Source organism: Ranitomeya imitator, chromosome 6, assembly GCF_032444005.1.
Source record: "Ranitomeya imitator isolate aRanImi1 chromosome 6, aRanImi1.pri, whole genome shotgun sequence".
NCBI lineage: Eukaryota > Metazoa > Chordata > Amphibia > Anura > Dendrobatidae > Ranitomeya > Ranitomeya imitator.
This window is the reverse complement of record NC_091287.1, coordinates 241,116,316-241,131,121: the sequence shown is the minus strand read 5'-3', so window position 1 is coordinate 241,131,121 and position 14,806 is coordinate 241,116,316. Positions and strand designations below refer to the sequence as shown.

Sequence of the window (14,806 nt, the reverse complement as noted above, 5' to 3'; positions counted from 1 at the left end):
CTTGATAACACCAGCTTGAAAAATGATTTTAAAATCCTAAATGTTGGCCTACTGAAATGTATGTTCAGTAAATGCACTCAATACTTGGTCAGGGCTACTTTTGCATCAATTACTGCATAATGGAAGCCCAGGTTGCTTTGATAGAAGCCTTCAGCTCGTCTGCATTGTTGGGTCTGGTGTCTCTCATCTTCCTGTTGAAAATATTCCATAGATTCTCTATGGGGTTAAAGCCAGGCGAGTTTGCTGACCAAGCACAGTGAGACTGTTGTTTATAAACCAGGTATTGGTACTTTTGGCAGTGTGGACAGGTGCCAGGTCCTGCTGGAGAATGACATTTTGGTCTTGCTAAAACACAGTGGGCCTACACTAGCAAATGACATGACTCCCCAAACCATCGCTGATTGTGGAAAGTTCACACTAGAACTCAAGCAGTTTGGATTGTGTGCCTCTCCACTCTCCCTACAGACTCTGGGACCTTGATTTCCAAATGAAATGCAAAATTTACTTTCATCTGAAAACAACACCTTGGATCACTGAGCAACAGTCCAGTTCTTTTTCTCCTTGGCCCAGGTAAGACGCTTCTGGCATTGTCTATTGGTCATGAGTGGCTTGACACAAAGAATGCAACACTTGTAGCCCATGTCCTGGATACGTCTGTGTGTGGAGGCTTTTGAAGCAATGATTCCAGCAGCAGTCCACTCCTTGTGAATCTCCCCCAAATTTTTGAATGGCCTTTTCTTAACAATCCTTTCATGGCTGCGGTTATCCCAGTTGCTTGTGCATCTTTTTCTAGAACACTTTTTCCTTCCACTCAACTTTCCATTAATATGCTTGGATACAGCACTCTGAATAGTTTATTTAGCACTGACCTTTTGTTGCTTACGCTCCTTGTGGAGTATGTCAATGATTGCCCTCTGGACATATGTCAAGTCAGCATTCTCCCTCATGATTGTGGAACCTACTGAAACAGACTAAGATCTTTTTAAATGCTTAGGAAGCCTTTGCAAGTGTTTTTGTTAATTATTTTAATTTACGGAGATCATGACTTTTGGGTTTTCATTGGCTGTAAGCCATAATAATCAACATTAACAGAAATAAACACTTGAAATAGATCACTCTGTTTGTAATGACTCTATAGAATGAGTTTCACTTTTTGTATTGAAGAACTGAAATAAATTCACTTTTTGATGATATTCTAATTTTGAGAGAAGTATGTATTTCCCAATGCCTTGTATACATTGTTCTGACTTGATCTAGGATCAGACCTATAACATGCTGTATATACTTGTGTATAAGCAGAGTTTTTCAGCACATTTTTTTTGTGCTGAAAATGCCCCCCTCAGCTTATACACGAGTCATTGCCAGCGGGGGAGACGGAGCAGCGGCAGGAGCAGGCGGCTGTGGCACAGTGACAGCTGCAGCTGGCGGCTTCCAGAAGACATCATACTCACCCTCCTCGTGCTGTTGCTGCATCTCCGTCCCTGCATCTCCGTTGTCCCAGCGCCTCTTCCTGTGCTCAGCGGTCACATGGTACCGCTCATTAAGGTAATGAATATGCATGCGTCTCCACTCCTATAGGCATGGAGCGCATGTTCATTACCTTATGAGTGGTACCACATGACAGCTGAGCACAGGAGAGCTGCCGGTGCCGGGACAACGGAGATGCAGTGACGGCGCAAGGAGGGTGAGCCACACACAGCAGGACAGGGACCTGAGGAGCCACGCACAGCAGGACATGGACCGGGGAACCACGCACAGCAGGACAGGGGTCACGGAGAACCAAGCACAGCAGGACAGGGACCTGGAGAGCCACGCACAGCAGGACAGGGACCCGGGGAGCCACGCACAGCAGGACAGGGACCCGGGGAGCTATGCACAGCAGGACAGGGACCCGGGGAGCCATGCACAGTAGGACAGGTACCGGGGAGCCATGCATAACATGACAGTGATTGAGGACAATGCATACCCGGCTTATACTCGAGTCAATAAGCTTACCCAGTTTTCCGTGGCAAAATTAGGTGCCTCGACTTATACTCGTGTTAGCTTATACTCGAGTATATACGGTAATTTTTGTTAGGGTCTGGGATTATAGTGCATAGTGTTATGCTTTTTAACTGTTTTTAACATATTTGAGGTTTGGCTTGTTGTTTAATAAAATATTTTGGATATATATTAGGTGATTACGGTCATTGCATTTTGCTGTTTATCTTCACATACTTTTCATGTATTTTTTGCATAATGTGATCTGTGGATCCATCTACTAAATTTGAGGTTGTGCCCTCTTCATTAGTTTATCTATGCAGAAGAACAGCCACATCAGGGGACTGCCTGAAACAGTAACAGACATCCAATCTACCACAACAGCACTCTTCCAAGAATTATCATCAGGAGTTCCTACAGAGAGCGGAGTAAACATAAACCTGATGGCCCACCCCCCAAGGCATCATCTTCAAGCTTCATTTCTACAAGACAAAAAAGCAACTTCTAATGGCCGCATGGAACTCCACAAGCCTGAAGGGCCAAGGCCATTCCTATGAACTGTCCCCAGAACTGGCCCAAGAACCATTGCTATGAAACCATACCTGGAAATCCTCCACTCCAAAAACATTAAGTACTGCTGGGGATTCCAGTTCAAGCTGATTTTCACCCATCTGGAACTGGTTCATTCAGTCCTCTCTCCTGAAGGCGCCAAACGCTGTCTTACTAAACTATGTCTCCTGGAGCAATCTTGCTCAGTCTCCTGTCTCAACTCCCCCACAACATTACAAGGATGGTCACTCCAGGCCTAGTGACCTGTACATTCCACCTTGAACTTTAGGCTACTTATCTCCATTTTACCACACTTTTAGGATGGATAAGTGACCTAGCTACATTAAGTTACAAACTTTTGGAGATATTTGTTATGCCTTTCGGATTACTTTTATATCTATGACCACTATTTCCTTGTAATATTTGCTTTTACTATGTCGCCTAATGCCTTTAGTTATAATGTTACCCTTATTACACTTGTAGAACCACTATTGGGCTCATTTCAACCTACTGTTACACTTTGTACCAAATGTTCAAAGAGCTAGTTTCCCCCTGGAAGAGCTCACTTCCCTGTCACCCCGCCAAACATCTCTAGCTTCTAGAGTCTGAGATCACACTACCACCCAGTTATTCTCTAGAACCATAAGTGCTGTCCATACAGTTAGTCAAGCTCACGTCTTTGCACTTTCGCTAGATTATAACCCTACAAGTGAACCCAGCCAGTCCCCACCCCCTCAAACTCTCCTCACAGCTACCATAATTCTCACTGCATTGCTTTTTACAAAAAACAGTCATGCCCCTTCAGTTTTACTACACACTACTGCTTGGCACACTGATCAGCCATTTCCGCTACTCACCACGTCTCCTCCCCTTCCCATTCACGCTGTAATCCCTCGTTCAATTGTTTCATGCCTAACGCTCAACCTTTTCGCCTGCCCGAGATGAAGTGAAACAAACTGCTTTACCCGAACAAGTACCACAAATGTGAACTACACCCCACATATAAAGTCTCACTGTACGATGCCACTACCACCAATACCATGCCATTACTTATTTTGTCCCACAATGTGCGGGTCCTTAACTCCCCTCAAACATGCACTAAAGTGTTCCGTTACTACAGATCCCTACAAGCAAACGTGAATTGTTGTCAAGAGACATTTCTCCATAACATCACACTCCAAATTTATGCCACCCTCTCACCCACTTTTCTACACCACTAATGCTTAAAAGAAAACTAACCTGTCTTGTCTTCAAATCACAAGTTACTGACAAGGATAGCCATTATTTACTGGTAACGGACACCACTTTGGACGAACTGGTGAATATTGTTTCTTAGTAAGCCCCGAACGCTCACCAGTCTGCTGTCCTTTCCGGTCTATTGGATCTCATTTCAGAACATGCTCAAGGCTCTGTGTTGCTTTGTGGTGACTCGAATTGCGTACTTAACCCCAAACTTGTGCACTGACCCCCAGCTTCCAGGCCCCCTATCATTCCCAACTTCTGTCGATTGTCTCCCTTCGTTAGCACCTTTCTCTCCATCACTGAATAGACTTACAGAGATAACTGCATCCTACAGTCAAATACTACACCTATTTTCCTTTTGCCTCTTAGTTTTCACTGGAATTCATCATGTATTTGCCCATCAACTGTTAATACCCAATATAACGAACATTTCTATCCTCACCATCTCATGCTCAAACCACACTCCAATCCAGCTGACCTGTTTCTCTCTGCATCCACGACCACGCTCATTTACCTGGGCTCGGAATTACTCCCTGCTTTACTAGCACAGAAATCTCCCAAAGTCTCAGTAAGGCTACGTTCACATTAGCGTTATGCATCTTTGCGTCGGGCAACGCAGCGGCGACGCATGCGTCATGCGCCCCTATATTTAACATGGGGGACACATGCGTTTTTGTGTGCTGCGTTGTGCGACGAATGCGTTTTTTTTGCCGCAAGCGTCGGGCCAAGAAAACGCAACAAGTTGCATTTTTCTTGCGTCCAAATTTCGGCAAAAAATGACGCATGCGTCGCAAAACGCAGAGTTTTTGCGTGCGTTTTGGTGCGTTTTTATTTGCGTTGTGTCGCCGACGCAGCGGCGCACAATGCAAATGTGAACGTAGCCTAACCACCTTGATGGTTACTTCTCTCTGAACCAGCAGTCTGCAGCTTCACCAATTTATCTTAGGGAGGCACAAGAAGAAGTTCTAAGGTGTTTCTGTATGCAAGAAGCTGCTCGCAAGAAAAAAGAAAGAATTGCTAGAAAGGCAAATCTAGAGCAGGGCGTGATAATTAGAGTCCCAGATGAAGAGCTAGCCCTCCCTTCATCATATTGGGACCTTACACACCCACGCACCGAACTAGACCTTTACCTTTCTGAAAATGCAGATTGAGCTCTTCGGTGGTCTCAGCAGCACTTGCCCTCAATAAAAATGCAACTCCGATTGCGCTTGTCGCCTAAAATGTCTCCGAGTACTACACACCCGATACGACTATGCACCAACCCTAGTCTCACATTTAACCCACAACAAACCACCAGTCTGTTTCGACAGCAGCTTGAACAATTGTACAACAATCCTACCCCAAGTAACCTGCAAATGATAGATGTCTCCTCAACACTATTCCTCTTCCAGCCCTCAGCCCCTCCTTGATTAGTCTCCTAAATCATATACCCTACCATAATAGAGACAGCTATTAGTCAATTAGACCTAAATAAAAAACCTTGCCCTCATGGCTTGACAGCCTTTTACTACAGAAAATATGCACCCATTTTTATCCCCCATCTCAATAGCTAGTCCAACTCCCTGAGAGACAGAAAAAAGCCAGAAGCAGCCTCTTTAGCAGCAGCTATATCCATGATTCCCAAACCAAACTGTGACAAAACACTATGGTCAAAGTACAGACCCAAATCGTTAATTAACATAGACCTCAAAATCTTAAAAAAATTCGAGCTCAAATCGCTGAACTCTGGGTTGGAACCCTTGAAATTGTTCCAGAAAATGAAGTATGTCTCCAAGAAAATTATTGCAATTACACATGTTTTGTTATACACATGGTGTTCCAATGCACTCAAAGTAAATAAACCCCCAAAAAACAAAGGAAAAAAGGCAAATTGGACATAATTTCACGCTACACCCCAAAAACGGGCTGGACAAAATTGTTAGCATTTTTCCAAAATTATGGATAAACAAATTTGTTTCAAGCATGTGATGCTCGTTCAAACTCACCTGTGGCAAGTAACAGGTGTGGGCAATGTGAAAATTATACCTGAAACCAGATAAAAAGGGAAGAAGTTGACTCAATCTTTGTATTGTGTATCTGTGTGTGCCACAGTAAGCAAAGAGAACAGAAAGTGGAGAAAAGAACTGTCTGAGGACTTGAGAACCAAAATTGTTGAACAATATCAACAATGTCAAGGTAACAAGTCCATCGCCAGAGATCTTGATGTTCCTTTGCCCATGGTGCAACATAATCAAGAAGTTTACAACCCATGGCACTGTAGCTAATCTCCCTGGATGTGGATGGCAGAGAAAAATTGTTGAAAGGTTGCAAAGCAGGATATTCTGGATTGTGGCTAAGCATCCCCAGTCAAGTTTCAAAGAAATCAAGTCATCCTGTAGGCTCAGGGTGTATCAGTCTGCAAAACAACAGTGATGCAAAATTCCATCTGAGAGATGTAAGAAGCCCGTTGATGGTTATAGGAAGCAATTGATTGAAGTTATTTATGCCTAAGGGTGTGCAACCAAATATTAACTTGAGGGCGTCAACACTTTTGTCCGGCCCATTTTTAGGTTTGTGTGAAATTATGTCCAATTTGCCTTTTTTTTGTTATATTCCAACACACACACAAAGTAACATGTGTATAACAAAACCTGGGGAATTACAATAATTTTCTGGGAGGAATACTTCATTTTCTTGAACAATTTCAAGGTATGCCAACACTTTCGGTCATGATTGTACATAAAGATAAAGTTGGCTTTGTACCCCATAGGCAAGCGTCTGAAAATATACGAAGGGTTTCTCATCTCCTGCATCACTGCAAGCAACGCAATGTGGCAGGCATGCTTTTATCACTTGATATTAAAAGGCCTTCCACTGGGTCTCATGGGACTACTTATTCGCGGTGTTGCGGAAATGGAATTTCGCGGACCAATTTCTCTCATGGGTGTATGCCCTACACAACCATCCCTCAGCTCATGCCCGTTATAATGGTTTCTCTTCAGGATCTTTCCCTATCAAAAGAGACACAAGTCAAGGGTACCCCCTTTCTTCGCTACTTTTTCTACTTGAGATTCAGCCCCTAGCAATTAGCCTACGCCACAACTCACACATCCAATGTATAAAAATGGTGGAATCCCTCACAAACTCTTCATGTTCACAGACAATGTTCTGCTTCTCCTTTCCACCCCTCAAACCTCTGACTGCTCATCTTCAATTCCTGCAAAATATTGAACAACTCTCTAATTAACAGATCAACCACTCAAAATCCCAAGCTATGACCATCTCTCTTCCAGCCTCCACAGTTTCACAGCTTAAAACTAGACTTCCCCTTTGAATGGTCCATTAATCACCTAGGCTATCAAGGTGTTAAAGTAACAGCTGACAGACTCCCTCTTCTGCCAAATTACCTCAAATGTTTGCAAACAATATAGGCTCCAACCCACCCTATGTGATCACACCTTTCGTGCAAAGATGCAGCCTCAAAATCCACACGCCCCAGGTACCATCTGGCTTTTATACTCCCATATAAATAAAGCAACAAATAAAGCAATGTCCTTCCGTTGGGAATCCGACATTGGAACCATCTCAGAATGAGCCCAGATTTGGACCTCCTCCACCAGCGGAATGCTAAACACTTTGATGTTAGAAACAAATAACAAGGTATTAACAAGATGGTATCTAACCCCTGCCAGGGTAGCAAAGTAGTCCCCAACCATTCTTCCAATTGCATTGGCCACATGTACCAAATATGGTGGTTCCGCCTCATAGTTTGCAGGCTCTGGATCAGGGTTACTTTCTCATTCTCTCAGTTACTGACCTTAACATTAATATAGACCCCTGGGGAGCCCTGCTCAATAAATTCCTAACATCCCCAAACACTCTCAAGCCCTAATCTTGTTTATATTTTTGGCAATAAGCAAACCATAACCTCTTCATGGAAAAACTCAGGATTAGACCTAGCTGAAGTGAAAAGACGTCTTCCCTGATGTATGATTAATGAAATACACAGAATATACCAACTGGGCGGAATACACCAACTACACCCCTTTTGCCACTCCGCCTCTTAAAGACAGATAGCGCCCCCGATTCTCCACAAAATACTTTCAGCCTATATGCTTGATAGGTCTCCTCTCTCCTTCTACTCCTCTCCATGCCACGTGTTCTTTCCCCTTACAGATCCTTCATTTATAGGTTTGCATTACTGTTTTACATCATACATTATATCTGTTATATGTACCTAAAATCTTCAATAAAAATGTATTGTTTAAAAAAAAAAATCTCCTAACCTGGGTCATTTAGTAGCATCACTAAGTCAAACGCTGTGTAGCCATTTTTTGCACGCAGGTTCACATCGGCTCCTTGATTTAACAGGTATATCACAATTTCCTTGTTTCTAGGATGATAAAAAAAAATTAATTAAAAGACTACAATTATTGTGTTGCAATTACCGTATATACTTGTGTATGAGCCGAGTTTTTCAGCACATTTTTTGTTGTGTCTGCTGCTAAAGAGAAATGAATTTTCACTGCACTGACACTGAACATTCATTTCTCTTATAGCGCGCACAGTGTCTGCCACAGCCGCCGTCTTCCAGTAGCTGCTGGGCTATCATGGGTGCCAGCTACTTAAGAGTTATGAATATTCACCTCTCTTCACTCCCATAGCCATGGAGAGAGGCGAATATTCATTACCTTAATGAGCAGGGACATGTGATCGCTCGGATCCTAGGAGTTGGGGGCACCGGAACAAGATGCTGCAAGGGTGCGCAGGGAAGGCAAGTAGGATGTTTTTGTTTTTTAATGCTTTTCTCATGGTGGCCATGCATACCAGGATAGGGATGAGGAGACAATGCATAGCCGGCTTATACTTGAGTCAGTAAGTTTTCCCAGTTATTCGTGGCAAAATTAGGTGGCTCGGCTTATACACGAGTATATACAGTAACTTGAATTCATTAAAGGTTTTCCCAAAATGTAATTTTTGGATATTAAATTGTAGAAGAGCAGCTTCCTGTTAGTCCCCTTATAGGGAAATGTCAATAATGTCTCCATGGAACCAATCGAGAAATAAAACGTTTAAAGGAACAGTACCCAACAGCAGTTTCTATGTTCTGCCTATACACATCACAAAGTTTCAGTTTCGACAAAACTTGAACAACAAAAATTAATAGAAAAGCAATATATCTTTCTGCACCTACTTTTTAGACCAAGTGCTTTGAGACACATCAATCACAATGATTGGAGATATGGGAGTTGTGTTTTGGTGCTTATAGTGGTTGTACCACATTGAAATCCCTAGATCTTGGAATAATAAGTTCCACAATGAGATGTGTTAAAAATGTCCCTGTCTTGAGATAATCCCTTACCATAATGTCTGTACACTCTCGTGTCCTCCCCTGCCCAGGAGCTGTGATATGATCAGACCATGTTCCTGTATGGTCAGACACGGCCATTACACAGTACACAGCAGGGGCACATTTATAAGATTATCTCAGCACAGGAATATTTAATACATCTAATAGTGGTAATTATTATTATTTCAAGATCTATCTATTAAAATGAACTTTGCTCATGGGAAACACCCCTTTAAAGAGCTTTTTTTTCCATCTCATTATTTTGTAAAGCATGCAGCAGGCTCAGACTATCATAATCACCTCACTGATCCTTGCTGCTCCCCTTCCGGTCTCTAAGACTATGTGCAGATGGGTTTTAGGAGTTGATCTGTACCAAAAAACACATTGCAAACATCGCCTTAAAATAAAATGCTTGAAAGATTCTTTCTATTCAATTCAATGTCAATCCTCTTTGATGCTCACCTTCAAAGGGAACCTGAAGACCTACCTCTTCCGACAAGCCTACAACCTGCAGTAACCACCAAACCACTGCATGACCAGCTCTACCCTCTCCTACTGTATTCTCACCCATCCCTTGTAGATTGAGAGTCCTCGCGGGCAGGGTCCTCTCTCCTCCTGTACCAGTCAGTCACTTGTATTGTTTAAGATTATTGCTCTTGATTTTTTATGTATACCCCTCCTCACACGTAAAGCGCTATGGAATAAATGGTGCTATACTACTACTACTACTACTACCACGAGTTTTCTACGTTTGTTTTTTGTTTTTTACACTTCAGATTATGAAAAAAGCAACATGGAAGATAAAGGTCATGTTTAGTAGCAAATCTTCATATAATCTCCAATTTCAGTTAATTATGCGCATTAACAATCAGTAAAGAAAAACACATTTGCAGCTACCAGTTGTTGAAACGTCTGCATGCTGGAGGCCATCAGTGGTCTTACCCATGGTAGGTGGCCTGCATCAGGGCGGTCCAGGCATGGACACTGTCCTGCTTGTTTATATCTGCATTTTTATCAACCAGGAGTTGCACCATGTCCAGTTTGCCGTTAACTGCTGCCATCATTAGCGGAGATGCCCCATCAGCATTTACAGCATTGACGTGACTGAGATCCTCATCCACAATCTCTTTAACCAATGAGAGATTTCCTAGAAGATACAATAAGAAGGGTGAATGCATTTTTTTTAACCAAATTATGATGTAACAAGACAAAGGGAGGAAGTGATGAGATGACATACCCACAATGCTATGCCACTTTACATCATTACTAGTAAATCAGTTCTAACAATTCTAAACTGCCTCATGTGCTCATCCTTTTACTTGTGAGAAAAGATCCCACAAAGAAAACCATGACTGTGAAGACTAATGTTGCCCTGAGAAACCTTAACCAGGCGGCTGTCTAATACTAAGCCAACAGGTGGCTGTCTAACACTAAGCCAACAGGCGGCTGTCTAACACTAAGTCAACAGGCGGCTGTCTAACACTAAGCCAACAGGCGGCTGTCTAACACTAAGCCAACAGGCGGCTGTCTAACACTAAGCCAACAGGCGGCTGTCTAACACTAAGCCAACAGGCGGCTGTCTAACACTAAGCCAACAGGCGGCTGTCTAATACTAAGCCAACAGGCGGCTGTCTAACACTAAGCCAACAGGCGGCTGTCTAACACTAAGCCAACAGGCGGCTGTCTAACACTAAGCCAACAGGCGGCTGTCTAACACTAAGCCAACAGGCGGCTGTCTAACACTAAGCCAACAGGCGGCCGTCTAACACTAAGCCAACAGGCGGCCGTCTAACACTAAGCCAAGAGGCGGACGTCTAACACTAAGCCAACAGGCGGCTGTCTAACACTAAGTGAACAGGTGGCTGTCTAACACTAATCCAACAGGCGGCTGTCTAACACTAAGCCAACAGGCGGCTGTCTAACACTAAGCCAACAGGCGGCTGTCTAACACTAAGCCAACAGGCGGCTGTCTAACACTAAGCCAACAGGCGGCTGTCTAACACTAAGCCAACAGGCGGCTGTCTAACACTAAGCCAACAGGCGGCTGTCTAACACTAAGCCAACAGGCGGCCGTCTAACACTAAGCCAACAGGCGGCTGTCTAACACTAAGCCAACAGGCGGCTGTCTAACACTAAGCCAACAGGCGGCTGTCTAATACTAAGCCAACAGGCGACTGTCTAACACTAAGTGAACAGGCGGCTGTATAACACTAAGTGAACAGGCGGCTGTCTAACACTAAAGGTACCTTCACACATAACGATATCGTTAACGATATCGTTGCTTTTTATGACGTAGCAATCATATCGTTAAGGAAATCGTTATGTGTGACAGCGACCAACGATCAGGATCCTGCTGGGAGATCGTTGGTCGCTGCAGAAAGTCCAGAACTTTATTTCATCGCTGGACTTCCCACTGACATCGCTGGATCGGCGTGTGTGACACCGATCCAGCGATGTCTTCACTGGTAACCAGGGTAAACATCGGGTTACTAAGCGCAGGGCCGCGCTTAGTAACCCGATGTTTACCCTGGTTACCAGCGCAAACATTAAAAAAACAAACACTACATACTTACCTTCTGCTGTCTGTCCCCGGCGCTCTGCTTCCTGCACTGGCTGTGAGCGCCGGTCAGCCGGAAAGCACAGTGGTGACGTCACCACTCTGCTTTCCGGCCGCTGTGCTCACAGTCAGTGCGGGAAAGCACAGCGCCGAGGACAGACAGCTGAAGGTAAGTATGTAGTGTTTGTTTTTTTTAACATTTGCGCTGGTAACCATGGTAAACATCGGGTTACTAAGCGCGGCCCTGCGATAAGTAACCCAATGTTTACCCTGGTTACCGGGGACCTCGGGATTGTTGGTCGCTGGAGAGCTGTCTGTGTGACAGCTCTCCAGCAACCAAACAGTGACGCTGCAGCGATCGACATCGTTGTCGGTATCGCTGCAGCGTCGCTCAGTGTGAAGGGGCCTTAAGTGAACAGGCGGCTGTCTAATGCTAAGCGAGTGGGACAAAGGGCAAACAGTCATTGAACAGCTCCTGTCTGGTATTGAATCTGCAGGACTCTGGTAAGGTCATGAAGCCCCCCGGACCCCAGTCTTTCGCAGCAGTGACCACTAGAGGAGAAATGCAGTATTAATCTTAATAATCTTTTTATTTTTATATAGCGCTAACATATTCCACAGCGCTTTACACACATTATCATTGCTGTCCCCGATGGGGCTCACAATCTAATTTCCCTATGAATATGTCTTTGGAATGTGCCCGGAGGAAACCCATGCAAACACGGAGAGAACATACAAACTCTTTGCAGATGTTGTCCTTAGTGGAGTTTGAACCCAGGACTCCAGCGCTGCAAGGCTGCTGTGCTAACCACTGCGCCACCGTGCTGCCCATATTACAGTATTACATTTTGTTCTTCCCAAGTGATGTGCAAGTAGGACAAATATGACAGGACAAAGTCAATGTAATAATTTGGTTTAAAATTGTAAAGCGAACATATATACTTTATAGACAAAAGTATTGGGACACACCTTTTAATCATTTAATTCTGGCGTCTCATTCAGTCCCACTGCCAAAAGAATATAAAATCAGGCCGTAGCCCTGCAGTCTGCTTTACTAGAATTTGTGTAAGCTGAGGTCACACCAGTGTGTATATTATCATCCAAGAGAAATTATGCTGAGTAGAGTGAGCACAATTTCTTGGATGAGAACATAGAATACATAAGTCAACATCTTCTCCGTTCTGTCAGTCCGTGGAACTTGGATGCCATCAGAGTGCAGTCCAATGTTTTATACGGAATAACTAACTTGCAAGGTCAATTGCAATCCGAAATCGACACTACACATGTATACTGCAACTTTCTCCTCACACCGGCTCAGTCTTAAGAGGTTTTGTCGGTTTGCACTTGGGCCGAAAATACAGTCATGTCTGAGCCCAAAGAGTGAGTCATTGTGAAGAGCTCACTGAATTGAGCGCAGTCCTGCAGTAGTATGGCAAGGTTGTAACAAGTCACTTCTTGAATTTTCTTCCTTCCTAAATATCCCAAGAACTACTGGTGGAAGCAATTAGAAACGACAGTAACTCATCCACAAATGATGTAAAGTTACTGAGCGGGGACGCCGAGTGCTGCAGCAAACAGTACGTAGAAGACGCCAAAGCTCTGCTGACTCCGTAAGTGCTGAGATCCAGGCCTCTTCAGCACAAAAACTGTATGTTGGGCAGATCTCCAGGCTGCCTGCTGCCATGGTAACCCATAGGGATCCTGCGACTGTGCTGCGGGGAGCTAGTGCACCCCATTTAAATGCTGCTGTCAGACACTGACAGTGTCACCTAAATAGTTGACAGCAGCAGTCAAAGTGTACCTTATGTAACAGCTCAGATCCCGGGGGTCTGCGCACATGCGGTCCCAGAATGGGTATATATTTACACCTGACACTTCATAGACGGCACAGACTGGAAAACACAAACCTCACTAATATCTGTATAAACAACTTACCCATTTTTACAGCATGAAAAATGTCTGGACGTCGCTTTTCTTCATCTGGAGTAAAAAGAAACAAATCTGGTTAAAGAGATAAAGGTGAGGGGATTTTTGCGGTCGATCACCTTTCTGCTGCTTCTTTATACTGTAGTGTAAGGTAAATATAGGAAAGATACCAAGCAGAACGCACTGACTGGGAATCTGTCAGCAGGTTTTAGCCGAATCCAGCCATGTAGCCCTTAGATTACTGGATTGTGTGGTATACGACTATTGATATTTCCATGGGCTATGCCCCTTTCTCTTTACCTTGCTACTATGGTTTTTTGCATGTTTTGGCTGGCAGGGCTGTTTAGGCTTCTATTGGCTGAGTGTCAGTATATACTGATCTATTGGAATTCCTCTCATTGATATCAAGTACTCCAGATTTGTGGGGGTTTTCTGGACCAGTACAATTCATTACTTGATTGTATTCACTGACAATTTCAGCATTTGATAAATAAAATATATGTTCATAGGGTCAGTTACACTGTGACGTCCTCTATATATCACTATGTGGAGTTTTATTAATTTTATTATTTGTTAATAAGGATTTATTCATTTTTTAATCATAATTCTCTTCATCTTTTTGGGCTATTCATTACTAGGCTACATGTGTTGTGTCTGTGTACACAGTCTATAGACAGTGAGACGCCTATCACAGGAGGGGGCGGAGTCAGACCAGAGCTCAGTCACAGTATGTTGATCACAAGTTAAAGCTCCACAACAGCACACTGTGACATGTGACATCTCCAAATTCAGTATTTAAACCCCAAACCCATGCTGTCCTCAGATTACATAGCAAAAACCTGCTGACAGATTCCCTTTATCAAATCCATCATATTGTTTATACATCCTGTAAAGTGCAGCATTGGAGTTGTTGCTACAGGCAACAGCTCCATGTTTTCCTGGAATCAATTTTTAATAAGTGGAAACGTACCAATTGTTGAAAACTGCATAAATTTTTGATGACAATGGCAATTTGCTCCAATGTATCAGTGATGCATACGGTCATAGACCTGCTGCAACTCAGTGGGCATGTTACATACTTCTACTACTGCTTCATGGCGGCCGTACATGCATCAGTGCTCTGTGCCCAGAAATACCACAGGATTGAAGAGATTTTTAACACATTAATTTTTAATAAACATCTCATATTCTAGGCTGTTTTTATCATTTTTGTCAGTTTTCAA

The 14,806-nt window shown here is 43.5% G+C and overlaps 1 protein-coding gene across 1 annotated transcript in view; it reads right to left on the bottom strand.

Moving 5' to 3' along the window:
• ANKS6 (ankyrin repeat and sterile alpha motif domain containing 6) overlaps nt 1-14,806 on the bottom strand; it is an 81,965-nt gene that overhangs the window by 39,037 nt on the left and 28,122 nt on the right. Inside the window, exons 3-5 of the mRNA XM_069730520.1 lie at nt 13,593-13,637; nt 10,043-10,247; nt 8,037-8,143 (exon numbers count right to left, since the gene is read on the bottom strand). Coding sequence (XP_069586621.1) covers nt 8,037-8,143; nt 10,043-10,247; nt 13,593-13,637 — 357 coding nt within the window. The remainder of the gene's footprint in view (nt 1-8,036; nt 8,144-10,042; nt 10,248-13,592; nt 13,638-14,806) is intronic.